Source organism: Mirounga angustirostris, unplaced genomic scaffold (genome assembly GCF_029215605.1).
Source record: "Mirounga angustirostris isolate CCGP_5_RB_7025 unplaced genomic scaffold, mMirAng1.0.hap1 SCAF_12, whole genome shotgun sequence".
Taxonomy (NCBI): domain Eukaryota; kingdom Metazoa; phylum Chordata; class Mammalia; order Carnivora; family Phocidae; genus Mirounga; species Mirounga angustirostris.
The window spans coordinates 337,346-355,878 of NW_026991720.1; the positions used below are offsets into that span (position 1 = coordinate 337,346).

The window sequence follows — 18,533 nt, forward strand, 5'->3', positions numbered from 1 at the left end:
AACACATCCTCCCACCCCCTCCCCTCTAGAACGCTCAGTTTGTTTCTCAGAGTCCATAGTCTCTCATGGTTCATCTCCCCCTCCGATTCCCCTCCCCCTTCGTTTTTCCCTTCCTGCTATCTTCTTTTTTTTTTTTTTTTTTAACATATAATGTATTATTTGTTTCAGAGGTACAGGTCTGTGATTCAACAGTCTTACACAATTCACAGCGCTCACCATAGCACATACCCTCCCCAATGTCTATCACCCAGCCACTCCATCCCTCCCACCCCCCACCACTCCAGCAACCCTCAGTTTGTTTCCTGAGATTAAGAATTCCTCATATCAGTGAGGTCGTATGATACATGTCTTTCTCTCTTTGACTTATTTCACTCAGCATAATACCCTCCAGTTCCATCCACATTGTTGCAAATGGCAAGATTTCATTCCTTTTGATGGCTGCATAATATTCCATTGTATTCTTCTTTATCCATTCATCCGTCGATGGACATCTTGGCTCTTTCCACAGTTTGGCTATTGTGGACATTGCTGCTATAAACATCGGGGTGCACATACCCCTTCGGATCACTACATTTGTATCTTTGGGGTAAATACCCAGTAGTACAATTGCTGGGTCGTACAGTAGCTGTATTTTCAACTTTTTCAGGAACCTCCATACTGTTTTCCAGAGTGGCTGCACCAGGTTGCATTCCCACCAACAGTGTAGGAGGGTTCCCCTTTCTCCACATCCTCGCCAACATCTGTCGTTTTCTGACTTGTTAATTTTAGCCATTCTGACTGGTGTGAGGTGGTATCTCATTGAGGTTTTGATTTGGATTTCCCTGATGCCAAGCGATATTGAGCACTTTTTCATGTGTCTGTTGGCCATTTGGATGTCTTCTTTGGAAAAATGTCTATTCATGTCTTCTGCCCATTTCTTGATTGGATTCTTTGTTCTTTGGGTGTTGAGTTTGGTAAGTTCTTTATAGATTTTGGATACTAGCCCTTTATCTGATATGTCATTTGCAAATATCTTCTCCCATTCTGTCGATTGTCTTTTGGTTTTGTTGACTGTTTCATTTGCTGTGCAAAATCTTTTTATCTTGATCAAGTCCCAATAGTTCATTTTTGCCCTTGCTTCCCTTGCCTTTGGCGATGTTTCTAGGAAGAAGTTGCTGTGGCTGAGGTCGAAGAGGTTGCTGCCTGTGTTCTCTTCTAGGATTTTGATGGACTCCTGTCTCACATTTAGGTCTTTCATCCATTTGGAGTCTATTTTTGTGTGTGGTGTAAGGAAATGGTCCAGTTTCATTCTACTGCTATTCAACATAGTACTAGAAGTCCTAGCCACAGCAATCAGACAACAAAAAGAAATAAAAGGCATCCGAATCAGCAAAGAAGTAGTCAAACTCTCACTCTTTGCAGATGATATGATACTTTATGTGGAAAACCCAAAAGACTCCACCCCAAAACTGCTAGAACTCTTACAGGAATTCAGCAAAGTGGCAGGATATAAAATCAATGCACAGAAATCAGTGGCATTCCTATATACCAACAACAAGACAGAAGAAAGAGAAATTAAGGAGTCGATCCCATTTACAATTGCACCCAAAACCGTAAGATACCTAGGAATAAATCTAACCAAAGAGGCAAAGAATCTGTACTCAGAAAACTATAAAATACTCATGAAAGAAATTGAGGAAGACACAAAGAAATGGAAAAACGTTCTATGCTCATGAATTGGAAGAACAAATATTGTGAAGATGTCAATGCTGCCTAGAGCAATCTACACATTCAATGCAATCCCCATCAAAATGCCATCCACTTTTTTCAAAGAAATGGAACAAACAATCCTAAAATTTGTATGGAACCAGAAAAGACCCCGAATAGCCAGAGGAATGTTGAAAAAGAAAAGCTAAGCTGATGGCATCACAATTCTGGACTTCAAGCTCTATTAACTAGCTGTCATCATCAAGACAGTCTGGTACTGGCACAAAAACAGACACATAGATCAATGGAACAGAATAGAGAGCCCAGAAATGGACCCTCAACTCTATGGTCAACTCATCTTTGACAAAGCAGGAAAGAATGTCCAATGGAACAAAGACAGTCTCTTCAACAAATGGTGTTGGGAAAATTGGACATCCACTAACTACTTTTTAAAAGAGGTATAAGAGTGCTAAGTCAATAGACATAAAATGGAATCAAAAAAATGCTCAATTAACTAAAGAGGAGGGAAAAAAAGAGGAAAAATAAAATACGTTTCCTTGATTCTGAAAGCACATTGATGTTTTATGCAATGTTGACCTTGTTCCTGTCTGTGGATCGCCTCCCAGTGAGCCTTCTGACATGTATATTCAGGTCTTTTATCAACTCAGGAAGTTCCTCCTACAATTATTGTTCCTTCTTTTCCAATTGTTCATCCTTAGAAACACCTATAATTCCTAGTTTGGACCGCTGGACTTTTACTATTTCATCAATTTGTCCCTCTGCATTCTGAGAAACTCCTCAAGTAAGTCTGTACGTCACTGACCTATTATTCCTAAAGGAAAGTACCCATTCGTCATCTTCAGTGTGGATTTTAACTCTTATTTTACACATTTTCTCTAGCATTTAATGTTAAATCTGTTTTCTCCTGTGGCTTTCTATTCCTTTTCTAGAAGCCGTTTCTCCTTATAGCCTATCATTTTGTTGTTTGCTGCTTGCCTGTTTTTCTTCCTCTGGCCAAGTGTCTCCAGATGTCTGCTCCCTTTCTGGGTCCTCAGAATAATATTCTCTCCTTTGCCAAGTAATGTATTTCACGGCACTACACTCATCACTCTTGGTCTACTCCTCCTTCAAAGGTCCAGACTCTGTGGTTGACAACAAGCAGGGTCCAGTGGGACCTTCTCCTTCTAGACGCTGGGGTGAGAGCTGTGCACACGTCCAGCCCTAAACAGACTCCTTCTAGTGCAGACCCACTGAACTCAGATGGGGCCTCCTCTTCTGTTCCTTAATGTCTCTTAGACACTCTGAACAAGCTATTCAAAGAGAAAAACCCCCCAAAACTGGCTCCTCCAATAACGACTGCCGGCAGGACCCTTCTAGTCCCCACATGTCCTCAAAGATAATTTTGGCAAAATTATATTTTGGCACTTATCTCCCTCTTGTTATTCCCTGGTGTTGGGGTCTCGATGTGAATGGCAGGAAGCAGGTGCTGGTGGTGGGCATGGGGGAGCTTTGTCTGAAAGCAGAGAAGCAGCTCCCCCAGAGGATTGGGGAGGGGGGATTTGCAGGCAAGAGTCTTGTGTCCAAGACACAGGCTCCAGTGGGAGGACCTCAATCCCTAGGTGTCATTGGCACTTCTCGGTGGAGTCCAATGGTCTCACACCTGGAAGTTCTCCTCATCAGCGGGCCAGTTTTTGGTGGCCATGCTTTTTCCCTTCTGCGTCCTGAGCCTCTATGAGGATTTAGAAGAGCTAGTATGGCTGCAAAGTTGATGCCTTCTTATTCTGGAGGTCGCCAGAGGTCACTCGTTATTACTAGAGTAGTTAGACTCCTCTCAATTCCAGTTTAGGTCAAATTTCACAAATAAGGACTTGGGGGGTTGGTAGATGAGGGGCCAGGGGGATTAGCCTGTTTCCAGAATTAAAATCTCCACAACAAGTCGTGAACTAGGCATTCTGGTAGGACTCTGCCCTGTATTAGTGAGAGTCACACTGCCAACTCACTCAGTTGCTTCTTTCACCACTGGCTGAGCACCTACTGTGTGCGAGGCAGGCACACAGCCCTCAGAGACAGTGGTGAGAAAGAGACCCATCTCTGTCCACAGAGCTCCTGGCCTAGCGAAGGAGGCAGAGCACATCAGTTGAACAAGTCATACACATACGCGTTTACACATAGGTGCCAAATGCTCTGGAATGTCCCTTGTTACCTTCCGGGTAAAAGATGCTCTCGTCCTGCCGTGAGATCTTCCTGTGGCTGAGTGGGAGCTGCATGTGGCCAGAGAGACCGAAGCCCCACCTGGCCCCTCGCTGTGCCAGGGGGCCATCCTGGGCTTTCTTGGATCTCGCCCCAAAATTCTGCTATAACTGAGTACAAAATTCAAGAGCATTTATTTACTTGGGTTATTTTTATACAGACATTTTTAAATACTAAAACATAATGTAAAACGTGTCTGACACTCAAATAATGCCAAAAGAAGCCCAAGAAAGTTTTAAGAAAACACAGTCGGCGGAGGTCATTTCAATGACATAACTCCATTTAATTTATACCTGAGTATGTCCTTTTCGTCAGGACTAAGAAAATTGTTCATTAAACTACATTTTCATGGTAGATTGCTTAAAATATAGATGTGCTAATATTTTAAAGCTATTCTAAAAATAAGTAGAAATATTTTCAGAGAAGAACATAATCGACATGACTATTTCCTCTCAAGCTCAGCACACACTAAAATGTTTGTTGTTTCCATTCAAAAAACAGTGATTTATTCACTGGGAACACTGAGGTGACATTCTTGTAAAGTAAGTTACATACAGAATACATGTCCTCTATCAATGTACATGCACACGGACACAACTGTCTTTCCCGTGTGGGTCATCACTCCGCCCTGCCCCCGTCCCCAAGACCACACCCCGCTATCTTGCAGCCCCCCCTTCTACAGGGCTTCCTGCAAGAGTAGCCGCAGTTTCCTCAGCTCGTCTCCCGCGGGGGCTGCCCACGCCCTCTTCAGGTACTGGACGTCCATGCTGCCAGAGGCTCTGGCCAGCACCAGGGCCAGGAAGCCGCCACTGGCCTTCTCTGCTTCACCCACGACTGTCATGGCCACCAGCCTGAAAGTAAGAAGCACATGCTGTGTGATCGCTGAGTCTCCCAAATTACCTATCCTCCAAGGAGGGAGTAAAAAGCAAAGGAAATTCTAAAAACTTCAGTAATAGTCAAAAGAAAGGTTGGGCCAGAAATAAAGATACAAAAATCTACGGAAACCGCTTAGAAAACATATTTCTGCATTTCTGCAGACTGACTGCTTGCGAGGGTCACAGATCTTGATGGAGGATGCGCTGCCTGAAGACACGTGGGCTGGAATGCCCTGAGCGCTAGACCCTCCCGTCCAGCTTTGTTCCTCCTGGTGAACGGGGATGCCAGGGGCCCTCGGGTGCCCAGCAAGAAACCCGGAGACAGCCCGACAGCCCTGAGCTTGCCTCTCCCGTCCCTTCACTGACCAGTTTCTCTGACTGGGTCCTGCCTCTAGCCTTTCCCCTCACAGGCTGCGGACAGACACTCAGCGACCTGCATCCCACGTCTGCTCAAGGCCCGCTGGCTGCTCAGGGCCCCCCAGATCCCAGTTCCCACACAGCACCTGCAGTACTGGCCGCTTGGGACTCCCGCTCCTCCGGTCTTCCTCTGTTCACTTCCACTTATCCTTTGAGACCTGACTCAGTGGCATCACCTCCAGAGGCCTCCCCTGGCCCCTGACTAGATCCCTTGACTATGCCTGATTTGGTCAGGGGTCCCCAGCATCCTCGAAATGCCTCTGGCCTACATTCATCCCACCGTTACCCACCAAGAAGGCTGAGACCATGCCCGCCTCATACCGACCTCAATGCTCCCGCCCCTCCTGTCTCCTCATAATGACCAGGGCTGCCAGCACCAGCACCCACAGGGGCCTTGATTCCATGGGATCCACGACTGGCACAGGACGGGAGCAGTGAGCCCCTCCAGGGGGTCACCAGCAGTCGCAGGTAGCAGAGAATGCCCACTGTGGCCCCACAGGGTCTGAGCGCCCACTGGTACTCCATAAGCTTGTCCCCACAATCCAAATACTGCCCCAACTCCCAGGCCCCCGTGATGTAAGCACAGCACACCCTGACAGGGACCTGACTGAGGTCCGGTCAGTCTACACCCACGCACAGGCCACGCTCTGGAGAGCCACAACACGACTTGTGGCAGGTGAGCAAACCACGAAAACTTACAATCATTGAGGGAGACAAACCACGCGAGACTCTTAACTCCAGGGAACAAACTGAGGGCTGCTGGAGGGAGGGGGTGGGGGGTGGGGTAACCGGGGGATGGGCAGCAAGGACGGCAGGTGATGTGATGAGCACTGGGTGTTGTACGCCGCTGATGAGTCACTGACCTCTGCCTCCGGAACTAACACGACACAGACGTTAACGAACTTGAATCGTCACTTAGTACTACTTAGTACTTCAACACTGCTGTTCAATTACTAGTGTAAAACACAGGTCAAGTTTAAGTGCCACCAGTCTGGGAACATGAGTAGCAGGTAACAAACATGAAGCCTTCCACTGCGCAGCAACCGCGATACAAGGGTGCACCACTCGGCGGGCTCCGCGGGCACCGCTAAGCTGGGTCTACGTGAAAACAGATGTCAAAGCACCAGTGTGGACTCTGACGGTCCAGGTAAAATGCCCCTGGGATGAGAGCCAGACAGTCTAAGCCGAGGCAGAGAAAAGGCACAGGCCGGGCTCGCAGGCTGCTACCACCCCCCTGCGCTGGCCCAGAGCCGTGCCTGCCCCCCACCCCCGCCACTCTCCGCCCGGCCTGCTTCTGCTCCCAGACCATGAGCACGCAGCTTACTTATCACCACGGGTTTTAAATTCACCCTAAATGTGGTAAATTCTTCCTTCTACCTAAACTCGTGCCTTTTAGACCCTGTTAGTTCCTTGTTCTGTTCTTCTCTGCAGCTGAAGAAACACTGAGCCCTTCCCAGGAATACGACTTCTTTAGCGGACACAGCTGCTAACCAGGAGGCGTCTACGACGGAATGCTCCACATCATTCTCTGCTCTGCCTCAGCAGATCCCCTGCTCTGTGCGGCTTCAGCTTGCTGCCCTCTGCCGAGATCCAGACACGCTGGCCGGTCCCCACTGCCACCGAGGGCGTGGGGAGGGAGAGACCCCTGTCCCCACCCCAGGAGACCCCACACCTCCCCTCTTCTTGGTAAGACCTTCCTTCCCTGCCCCACTGAAAATCCACACTTGATCCCTCCCTGTTTATTTCTCCCATCACAAGTTGTGGGACTTGCTAGTTTATTTTGTTCACTACCCATCTTGCCCCATCAGGATGTGAGCCTACCAGTTGGCTCACCGCCGTACCCCGGGGCCTGCCCTGGTGCCCGGCACACAGGAGGTACTCGGGAAACACTTGTTTTATTAAATAATGGACAAACTTTGGGGAATAAACTGTGTGTACATTCTGTGTTTATAAGTGAATCACAGTCTGGATTTCAATGATGTATTTTTTAATAATTAGAATAATGTAAGTGGGTCCATTTCTGGGCGCTCTATTCTGTTCCACTGATCTGTGTGTCTGTTTTTGTGCCAGTACCAGACTGTCTTGATGATGACAGCTTTGTAATAGAGCTGGAAGTCCGGAACTGTGTTGCCGCCAGCTTTGCTTTTCTTTTTCAACATTCCCCTGGCGATTTGGGGTCTTTTCTGACTCCATACAAATTTTAGGATTGTTTCTTCCAGCTCTGTGAAAAATGTCAACGGTATTTTGATAGGGATGGTGTTGAACATGTAAATTACTCTGGGCAGCATTAACATTTTAATGATGTTTATTCTTCCAATCCATGAGCATGGGATGTTTTTCCATCTTTTTTGTGTCTTCCTCCTCCATTTCTTTTGTAAGTGTTCTGCAGTTTCTAGAGTATAGATCCTTTACCTCTTTGGTTAGGTCTACTCCTAGGTATCTTATGGTTTTTGGTGCTATTATAAATGGAATCGATTCCCTAATTTCTCTTTCTACAGTTACATTGTTAGTGTATAGAAAAGCAACTGATTTCTTTGCATTGATTTTGTATCCTGCCACATTACTGAATTGCTGTATGATGTGGTTCATATGTACAATAGAATACCACTCAGCCATCAGAAAGGATGAATACCCACCATTTGCATCGACATGTATGGAACTGGAAGGGATTATGCTAAGTGAAATAAGTCAAGCAGAGAAAAGTCAATTATCATATGGTTTCATTTATCTGTGGAACATAAGGAATAGCATGGAGGACATTAGGAGAAGGAAGGGAAAAATGAAGGGGGGGAATCGGAGGGGGAGACAAACCATGAAAGACTATGGACTCCAGGAAACTAGAGGGGAGGGGGTGGGGAGATGGGTTAGTCCAATGATGGGTATTAAGGAGGGCACGTACTGCATGGCGCACTGGGTGTTATATGAAAACAATGAATCATAGAACACTACATCAAAAACAAATGATGTAATGTATGGTGATTAACATAATATAATAAAAAAAAGAATAATGTAAGTGTACATACTACTTGCACTAAATACCCGAGGGTCTTAATTTTTTCAGGTCTTTTTTTTTTTTTTTAGAAAGAGAGAGAGGTAGCGAGAGCGCACACAAGCAGGGGAACGTCAGGCAGAGGGAGAGGGAGAAGCAGACTCCCCGCCGAGCAGGCAGCCCAATGCGGGGCTCGATCCCAGGACCCCGGGATCATGACCTGAGCCGAAGGCAGACACCCAACCGCCTGAGCCCCCCAGGCGCCCCTTTTCAGGTCTTGCTGGTGTGTCCTAACGTTCTGTCAAACCGTACCCTAGTTTTGATCACCGCTTGCCCTTCTCTTTCCTCTACAAAGGGATGTGGGCGACAGCTGGGTGGCCCCGTCCTCCACAGGTCATGGGAGCTTTCATTTCACAGCAGGAGAATGTACTGACAAAAAACAGAAAATCTCAAGAAAGAAAACAGGTATCGAGACAAAGCGGGGTCGAGAGAGCCCTTCACAGTGAAAACTTGATATGTATTTCAACTGTAAATTAAACAAAACAACAAAAATGGGATTATTTAAAAGCACATCAATAACTACTCGCATGAATGGGTTTCACCTTACTCAGTGCAGAGGCACATGGGGCTGATTTGAATGGGACATCAATTTAGGGCAGAGGAATGACACTGATGTGAAATTATGTGAATTACTGATTCCCATGTAGTATCTCTTTTTAGAAACGAGAAGGAAGACTCTGTAGATCACTCGGACAAATACTGAATTTAAAAGACTAATAAATGGGATGCCTCAGTGCCTCAGTCATTAAGTGTCTGCCTTCTGCTCAGGTCACCATCATGGGGTCCTGGGATCAAGTCCCACGTCGGGCTCCCAGCAACTTGGGGAGCTTGCTTCTCCCTCTGCCTCTGCCTCTGCCTCTCTCTCATGAATAAATAAATAAAATCTTTAAAACATAAAAAAAAAATTTTTTAATTAAAAAAATAAAAGACTAATAAATGAATGCAACTAAGGAGCTCACAAAAAGCTTTTTTTATTTATAGAATGATAATCATGGTGGGGGGCAGTGCCTGGGTGGCTCAGTCATTAAGCATCTGCCTTCGGCTCAGGTCATGATCTCAGGGTCCTGGGATTGAGCCCCACGTCAGGCTCCCTGCTCTGCGGGAAGCCTGCTTCTCCCTCTGCCCCTCACCCTGCTCGTGCTCGCTCTCTCTCACTCTCTCTCTCTCTCTCTCAAATAAATAAATAAAATTTAAAAAAAAAGATAAAAAAAGCATTGGTCACAATGGACCAAAAAAGGGGAACCTGTCAAAATGGCATACATTTATCTAATACTTTCATGTGTTAAATGCAAGGATTAAAAAACAAATATATCTGGGGCACCTGGGTGGCTCAGTCGTTAAGTGTCTACCTTCGGCTCATTGGTCATGATCCCGCGGTCCTGGGATTGAGCCCCGCATCGGGCTCCCTGCTCAGTGGGGAGCCTGCTTCTCCCTCTCCCACTGCCCTCCCCCTGCTTGTGCTCTCTCTCTCTCACTCACTCTATCTCAAATAGATGAAAAAATAAATAAAAAGGATGATAATCATGGGAAAATAGTACAGTGTGAATTCTTTAATCCACAGACTCTTCTGACCTAAATATGAAATAACATATTCTAAAGTGGTTTTCAAAACATTATTTAAATATGTAAATATAAAAGTATTTAAATTTAAACATAAATAACCACAGTTTAAAGTGTAGCAACCTTACCCATAAATCACCAAGGATGCTTCTGAGAAGAACTGCCCGGGAGGGCACATCATCAGACTCACCTGTCTGGGGAGATGAGCTGTTTGGCTACAGGACCCAGATCACTTTCCAGCAGATCCCAGATATAAATACAGGATGTGTCATCCTGGGCCAGAAACACGGCAGGTCTGGTCAAGGACCAGCGGAGGCCTATGACCGCGTGGCCGTCGGTGCTGCCGTCCCACTGAAGGAGAGGACACTCGGACGTCAGCTGGTGTAACCTGATGCTTCCATCTGAACAGCCGGCCTGGGGACAGGGGTGGACACACTGTTGGTCTCCGTTCTTTCTTCTTTTCTACTCAGCCTCGGCAGTGAGGGACACTCTTCAGAGCACTGGCTCTGTCCTCACAGATTACAAAGGGGAGCATTCACCCTGGAGATCCTGATACACTTTGAACCCCCTTCCCCTTCCCCAAACGGCCAGTAATGAATTCCGTGAATATATAAACAGGTGTTTATCTTTAACAAAGTTGAATATGGCTAATGCAACCACAGGCTGTTAAGATCAGCTCCAGAGAAACCAGTAACCCACCTTTTTAAAAAGATTATATAAATGTGAACCAATAATACGATTATATATTCCCCTCGGATTGAGATTTTTATAAAATAAAACTTGGCCGGTTTAGTAAAAGCCCGCATTTTTAGCTTCAAGAAGCTTAACTCCTTTTTAACGCAACATATTTAATCCTTCACGTCCTTCCTCGAAAAGAGCAGAGGCACAAGTTAGCAACCACAAAATGCTCTGTGCACTCGCGGATTGGGCACCTAAGTGTCCATGGCGGGTGAGAGCAGCCAGGTCCCCCGCTGCCGGGTGGGTGGAGGGAACCGGGGTCACCCTGGCATTAAGCACGTGCAGTCAGCACTGGCTAAAGGATAAGCACACGGAGATCAAAGCAGGTTATCCATGCTGTGTCCTACCCAGTGAGCACTTCTCGCTGCCCAGATCTTGGTTTCCCAGCACTTTTCTCCTGCCTGCAGCCAGGACTCCCTGGAGAAATGGCTGATTCTGGAGTTGGCTGTACCAGAAAGCACAAGTCAGAAAACACAGGAGCCAGCCTGACGGGCGTCCCCAGGGCAGTCTGAGCAGCAGAGACAGTGCAGCAGAGGACGTGACCACCAGGAGAGTCAACAGCCGACAGCCATGTGTCCACCTGACGTCCTGAGTACACACATGCGTGCCTGCGCACGACACGAGGGAAAGCCTTCCTACCAGCGCACAACCAACCAAAAACACGAAACTAAGGGCAGGACTAGGAAATCGCCGTTTGCCAATCACCCCAATAACGGATGTAGGCAAGCCGTGCCGATGGATGCCCGGACCGAGTGACCGGCGGGGGGCGCTGGGGAGCTGGGCGTGGGGGCGCCGACCGAGTGACCGTTTCTCTCCCCACTGACACACGGGAATCAGACAGGGAAAGGAGTGACTCCAGTGGCAGATGCGGGTCTGGGCAAACCTGAATCTAATCGTGAGGAAACATCACGCAGAATCAAACTGAGGAGCCTAAGCCCCTCAGGATGTCTGAGGAACCGTCCAGAACCGAGTGAGATTCGTGACCCGGGTGTTATTTTGCTATAAACCAGGCCGTCGTCGATCCGACCCGCACATTGGATGCCAGGGCTGTTCCAGTGCTAACCTCCTGCTGGTCAAGGCTGGGCTGCAGCTGCAGGAGTATGACCCTATTTTTAGGAAACCAACACCAAACTATGGATAAAGTATCATTTCTGCAACTGCCTGTCGGACAGTAAAGCAGGGAGATCCACACACAGACCGGGAGAGAGGACGGAGCCACGGAGCAAAGAATGTGATGTGACGGGCAGGTTCCTGTAACTTCCCCGTAAGCCCCAGCTATGTGAAGAGAAAGACTCTTCAGACCCATTCCACAGCGACGTGGAACGCTCTGCACGGGCCACGCAGAGGGGACCTTCCGCCGTGCAGCCCCCTGGCACCTGCGTGCGCTGGTGAGTGACCAACTTCAAAGAAATCCCCAGAGATCACTGCTAGTGTTTTGCTGCCCAAACAGAAATGGTGCTTTAACAACCGACTTTCTTACCAAGAATACTGGTTCTCCGAACGGTGAAAAATCAATCACATTCACTGTGACTGGTCTCATGCCAGGTTGCTGGGGCTTGTACAATTTGGGAGATACTCTCAAATCTTGTCTGGTGCCATGACTTATAAGACCCTGGTAATGAGAAGACCAATGGTGATAAAAAGGACTAGGCATGAGGTTGGATAAAAGCAGTTATTCTTGAAACAATTACACAGCATCGTAATAAAAGCAAATAATAAGTTAATCTTTAATGAAGATTTGCCAAACCACCAAGAAAGGAGAATGAGTTACAGAATGAGATTTAAACTCTTACTTACCACATCTGTGCCCACAATGAAATGACTAGGGTCTGAAGGCAGAAACTTCACATTCAGGGTTCGTGTGGCCCCCCAGAATTCATGGCCTTTATGGGAAAGGCTGGAAAGAAACAGCAAAATGAGCAGATGAACTGTTTGGCGCCAGAGGGCTGACAGCACTTCACACATTGACCCTTCGCCGGGTGTCCCTGGACATGGAGCTGGTGGTGTCCCCTTTCCTCTGTGGCTCTTCGCTGCTCTTTTCCCATTTCTTTTTCTGTTGCCTAAGCTCTAGACATTCCTCCAGCTCTGGTCTCCTGTTCACTAATTCTTTCTTCAGCTATGTCTAATGTATTTAACCATTCACGTACTTTAAATTTCAGAGATGATCATTTCTTTCTAGAAATCTTTTAGATTGTCCTATTATCCCAAGTTCTTGTTATGCTGAGCCCATTCATTGTGCCGTGTAAATGTTTCTTCAGGCTTGCAGTCTTTATAATTTTTCTTTCTGAACTGCTTCCTCTAAGAGCCCTGGGAGCCCATCTTCTGGGAGCATCCCCCACGTAGGAGTGCTGACAATACTGACTTCATCTTGTGCGTGTCCTCTCTTGGAGCTACGTGTTCTAGGCCCCTTGGAGAGTAATATACACACCTCAGAAATGACCACTGAGGCCAGGACTGGGGGAGGCTTCCTTTGGCATTCCACCAATTTGTTAAAGATAACAAAGGGTCCCCCCTTCCTGAGACACAGATGGCACCATGAGATCTAATTAAGGATTAGCTTGCAATGAGGCGCACACGAACCCTCTGAGGTGTATGTGAACCCTCTGACCTTACTACAGTGCCTCTCTGCACATCCCCTTACTCTATAAAATCTGTGCACTAAGGTCTGAACTTGGCAGAGCACAGCTCTGGATGGTCACCTGCTCAATCCTCCCTGTCAGTAAGTTACCCTGAATAAAACACTGAGTAAACTGGATGGAGTCACTTGCTTTGTTTCCCGGTCTCAAAGTGCCTCCTCAGTAGGAAGGATGGACCCTCCTCCTCCACCTTCGAACACCGCCTACCGGGCAGCTGTCCCAGTGTCTGATGGTGAGCCACTGGTCTGAGACTCTGATGCCACCTCCCCAGCCTGTGGATCCCAGCCCCCACCGGAAGCTCGGGGTTTCAAGTCTCCCGCGCCCCCTTCCCTTTCCTGGGTTGGGGTGGGGCTCCCTGAGTTGCTCTCTCACTGAAGGGGCCATGAACTCAGGAATCCCACACAGGGCTCTCACCTCTAGCCCCCAGCGTCAGGCAAGCCTGATGCGTCACTGCTCGCATGGCCTGAGCCCCGCACAGCCGAGAAGCCTGTGACAGCCACGTTGACACCCAAGCCTCCACACCACACAGAGGCTTGCACACTAACTTCAAGCTCCATTCCTGGCTGGCACTGTCCCCTTCTTCGTTGGAAAAACTCTGTTTAGTTTATTGTTAGTTTTTACGTTGTACAGTGTACGTATTTGTAACAGGAAAGGGCCCATGGCTGCCCCTTCTGCCAGAAGTTGGGAATCTGGCCACTGTCTCTCATACCCACACTGAGCACTGCCACTCTCCCCGGTCAGCTGAGGACTCTCCGGTCTGTGCCTCCAGCTGAGATCCCTGCGGTGGAGCTGGCTGCCTCCTGGCCATCTCCACAAGCAGCACGAGCCCAGCCCCCGCCCCCTTAGCTCCCGTCCCTCATCTTGTGTACAGTGCACCTGGCAGCCAAGCCAGATACCTGGTGAGAGGCAACTCCTCCAAACTCCACCCCTTAACTGGGATCAACCCCTCCACATGCAAGGTGGCCACTGTGCTTCAGGCCCCATCCTTCTAATCAACCCTGCAACAGCCTCCTGTCTCCCTTGCTCTGTCCAATCCCACACTGTCGCCAAGCGGATCACTCTAAGTCACAAATAAGACACACCACTCTCTGCCTTAAAATCCTGTGCCGGCTCCCTACCCCCCGCAAGAGAGCCGTCTGGAGCCTGCAGCACAGCAAACACTCTGCGGTCTGGCCCGCGACTCATCCCCACCTCTCTCGACAGCAAACCTGCCGGCAGTTTCCGAGGTGGGCCGGGTGCTCGCGCCCCTGGGCCTCCCATGTGCTGCTCCCTCTGACTGAGCACGCTCCTTGTCTACCTCCCGTCTCAGCTGCCACCTCCACAATCCACGGGGAAATTCAGCGAGGGCCAGGGGTCAAAGGTACCAGCTGACTTCTTTAAACATAAAGGATTCCCTGTAGGTATCATATTTAAACCAACTAAAGGTGACTTACAATCCAAAGCAGGTACAAATCCATTACTATAACCCAGAGGCATTCTAAGAAGAATCACGCTAATATAAAAAACTTTTCAAGAGTAAATCGCATGCTGATAGCCCCCAACTGCAATAAATGACAAGAAAAAAGGTGTTTCGGAAATAAATTTACATGGAACATATAAGTACCACAAACAATATTTGTTTTTTTTGTTTTTTGGGTTTTTTTTTTAAAGATTTTTTTATTTATTTATTCACAGAGAAAGATACAGCGAGAGAGGGAACACAAACGAGGAGTGGGAAAGGGAGAAGCAGACTCCCCGCCGAGCAGGGAGCCCGATGCGGGACTTGATCCAGGGACTCCAGGATCATGACCTGAGCCGAAGGCAGTCGCCTAACCAACTGAGCCACCCAGGCGCCCACCACAAACAATATTTGTATATTTAATAAAAATTTTTACATCACATTAAGTTATAGGAGTAAAAGCAGAAATTGAAATTTCTGAATAAAACTTTCATACTGATGTTTCTGGTTCCTGAAACTTACCTATTTAACTTCAGTGTTTTATTAAAACTGGTTGAAAAATAGTCAAGTTTTTGTAGTACCAATTTATAAGATAGAAATTATTTTAATCAAAGAAAAAAATGTTAGCTCTATACCTGGTCTATAGTTATTACACTGACTCATTAATATTAAACTAATTGAGCAAAAATACAGGGTGAAAAGTTGGATTTTTCAATGCATACCCGACCACACATTTTCTGTATGCGCCATTACCTAACGTTATTTCCTTCTGTGGGAAATCGGTCTTGGGAGAGGAGAGAACGTTCTGACTCAGAGTGCACAGCCTTACCTGTCGCTCAGCCGAATCACAGCACTGTGCACCAGCTTTATCCTCCCTCCAGGTATCAGACCTAAAAATAGGCAAACCATAAATAAATGCACCTCTTAATACAAGTTAAACCAAAATCCAATTACAGTTGCCTGGAATCATTTTTCATTGCTTAAATATCTGTTAGGATATTTAATTTAATTAGGAAATGACATCAAATCGTGGGCCCATAAAGAGTGTTCCCTCCCTAATGCAGGCGAGGTTCCTGTAACCTGCCTTATGAGAAAAGGACTATGGAACCAATCAAGAAGCCTTTACATTTTTAGATCTGATAAAATAAAAAAATGGTGGTACACTAAGCAAAACAAAACAAAACAAAACCCAAACCCCTTAAGTTCCCAACAGGAATAGTTTGCTGTAAATGCCCACTGGTGGTATTATGCTCATCAGAAACGCCCCGGACCTCCCTCCTACAAATGCCTCGGCCACCCGGTGGTCACCTGCTCCTCAGCGCTGGCACCCCCTTCCCTGGACTCCCGAGCATTTATGGCCACAACTCTGACCTCTCAGCCATTCACTGGCTTTGCCTCCTGTGTCTGTCCCCAATATCCTCCTCCCTTTTTTTGTAATTACTGCAAAGGAGGGATCTAAAAATGTATACTGAAACCCAAATTCTGGGCAAGGTACTGCCTAGACCCTTGGGAGTATAGAGACCCTAGCCATACAGATGAATTCGACTTGCAGGAAGTGTGACTGTATTACAGTGATGGGCTCTGCCACAGTTACAACTCTGACGGGAGAATGTTCTGTGATGACACAGACTTGAAACTGCCCTCCACTTTCCCCAGCACACCGTCCTCCTGCAGGAACCCCAGTGCTGAAAGCCTCGGCCCAAGTGTTACGACCTCCCCTGGGAAGCCTTCCCTGCCCTGGGTCCACAGCCCTTACGAAGCACTTCTTCTGACGTACAGGTCACATCGCCGATGGCCAGGGCTGGTGTGTCAACCTCCCCATAAGACAACACTCCCGGGGGCAGAGCCAGCATCCTGTCACCTTGCTCCCCTGGCACCCAAGACAGGGCCCAGCTTGTTGAGAGCCCTTCATTGATGGCGAGTGATGAGCTGTAGCCGTGATTTGAGTTAGCACTCATGTCACACACACACACCGCAAACGCTCCCATGGGCATTCAATGGTCACGCTCTTCCAGCACTGACTACTGGTATGGATGTCAGCCCCTTTGCTTTTCCCAAAAGCAAAGCTGAAACATGGTCAGAGTTTGGGTAAGTGGTCCTACAAATAAAAGGAGTTTTTATATAACAACACTTAACGATGAAATACACACTGCCCTATAATAACTTGTGTGTGACTATTCCATATTACCACGAAGTATTTTCATGCAAAATGATTTCGTCTCCACAGGCAGATTATGAACTAACTGTGGACTGAGACTTTCTAACTCCTCACCACCATCCAAAATTTCTAAAAAATGGCCTGGTCGGGCGCCTGGGTGGCTCAGTTGGTTGGGCGACTGCCTCCGGCTCAGGTCATGATCCTGGAGTCCCAGGATCGAGTCCCACATCGGGCTCCCTGCTCAGCGGGGAGTCTGCTTCTCCCTCTGACCCTCCCCCCTTTCATGTGCTCTCTCTCTCTCATTCTCTCTCTCAAGTAAATAAATAAAATCTTAAAAAAAAAAAAAAATGGCCTGGTCATGGCTCAAGTGAGCAACACAGGCAGCCTCAAGATGCGCTCGAAGGCTGCAACATGCTTGGGTCCAGGGCATCAGCCTGGGTGAGGGCAGGGGCAGGCCTGAGCCCGACTCTGAGTCCGGCCCCACCATCAAGCCACACCGAGGAGGGGTGAGCACCTCCCAGACGCTGTCCTGCTCTAACATCCCGAGAGTCTATGAGCCCCCCAAAGGCTCAACACGGACTCAGTATGATGGCTTTGTAATAAGCAGAGAGGAAGCTATTAGAAAACAGTGAGAAAATAGTTACTCTGCCTCAAAAATGTTTACGCGTGAAATCAGTGAGGAAATTCAGCCCTGTTTTCATTAAAGTTAGAGTCCACAGTACTTCCAAGCACTGTCTCTGGCATTCAGCACGAAGCACGCAGTCCTTGCTCCAGGGACACAAAGTGCCCCATCTCTAACCCTCTGGTTTCCAGACAGCAGGAACAAGTGTCAGCCGGGCACACCCCTCACACAGACACGGTGAACGGGGCTGGTCCCTGGAAAGTAAGCAGTTGAACTAATGATGTGAGGACAGAGTCAGGGAGCGCCAGACCCAAGGAACAGACTCAAGAGTCCACTGTGCCCGGGCCTCACGGGAGCGGAGCATTGGATGCCACGGCATCGCAAAGTGCTCGAGCTGACTCACACTTCTGAGATGGAGCAGGGACGGGACTCCAGTCCCTCATCCAGAACTCCTCACACGCCACTGTCACCCAGTTTTCTAGCCCTGCTTACAGGTGCTGCTTGCTGCCAGAAACCAAGCCAGACACCAGAAGCCACAAGCCCCCAGTAAGCCCCCAAGACCCAGTTTTTGACCAGTTTACTCCAGTTCAGACACCCTCCAGCATCTAAAAGGGAAGTTCGGCTGTGAGAACCAGACCAAACCAGTCTGAGCCAAGATGGACCACAGTGCTGACCCTTCACCAGCTTTCCCCCTCATTATCATACTAAAAATCACACCCGGGGGTGGGGATTTAACATGCTAATTAGACATGCAGCGTATGAAGGAGCATGAAGAAGCATGACCGCTAAGTGTGCAAGCCCCCCCAAAATCCCTGCTCTACATGTTTAGACATCACCCTTTTCCCACCAAAGTTTCTTTAAAGCTCTCGCCAACCCCTCCTGGGGAGCCAGCCTGAGGACTCCTTCCTTTGTGCATCCCCCTAGTGCTGGGGCATGAGCCCCAACAAAGTCCTGCCTGGAACCCCCTTTGGGCCTCTTGTCAATTTCTATTGCTTAGCGCGCCCAGGGCCGTTCAGTAAACACTTGCACTCCTCCTGACGTGCAAGGCCGTGGCCGGCCTCTGCCAACTCCAACCTCAGAGAGCCCCGGAGTCCGACCAAGGGA

General features: G+C 48.0%; 1 protein-coding gene across 12 annotated transcripts in view; it reads right to left on the minus strand.

The window, feature by feature from the left end:
* Nucleotides 1-278: 278 nt before the first annotated feature.
* Nucleotides 279-18,533, minus strand: part of DYNC2I1 (dynein 2 intermediate chain 1) — a 60,143-nt gene continuing 41,888 nt past the window's right edge. For 7 of the 12 annotated variants that reach the window (XM_064575635.1, XM_064575634.1, XM_064575632.1 and 4 more), the window contains 5 exons: nt 15,479-15,539; nt 12,373-12,472; nt 12,056-12,187; nt 10,028-10,251; nt 279-1,319 (listed from right to left, as the gene is read on the minus strand). In XM_064575635.1, coding sequence (XP_064431705.1) covers nt 320-1,319; nt 10,028-10,251; nt 12,056-12,187; nt 12,373-12,472; nt 15,479-15,539 — 1,517 coding nt within the window. In that variant the 3' untranslated portion in view covers nt 279-319. The other 5 variants (XM_064575638.1, XM_064575636.1, XM_064575637.1 and 2 more) reach the window with 5 other exon arrangements.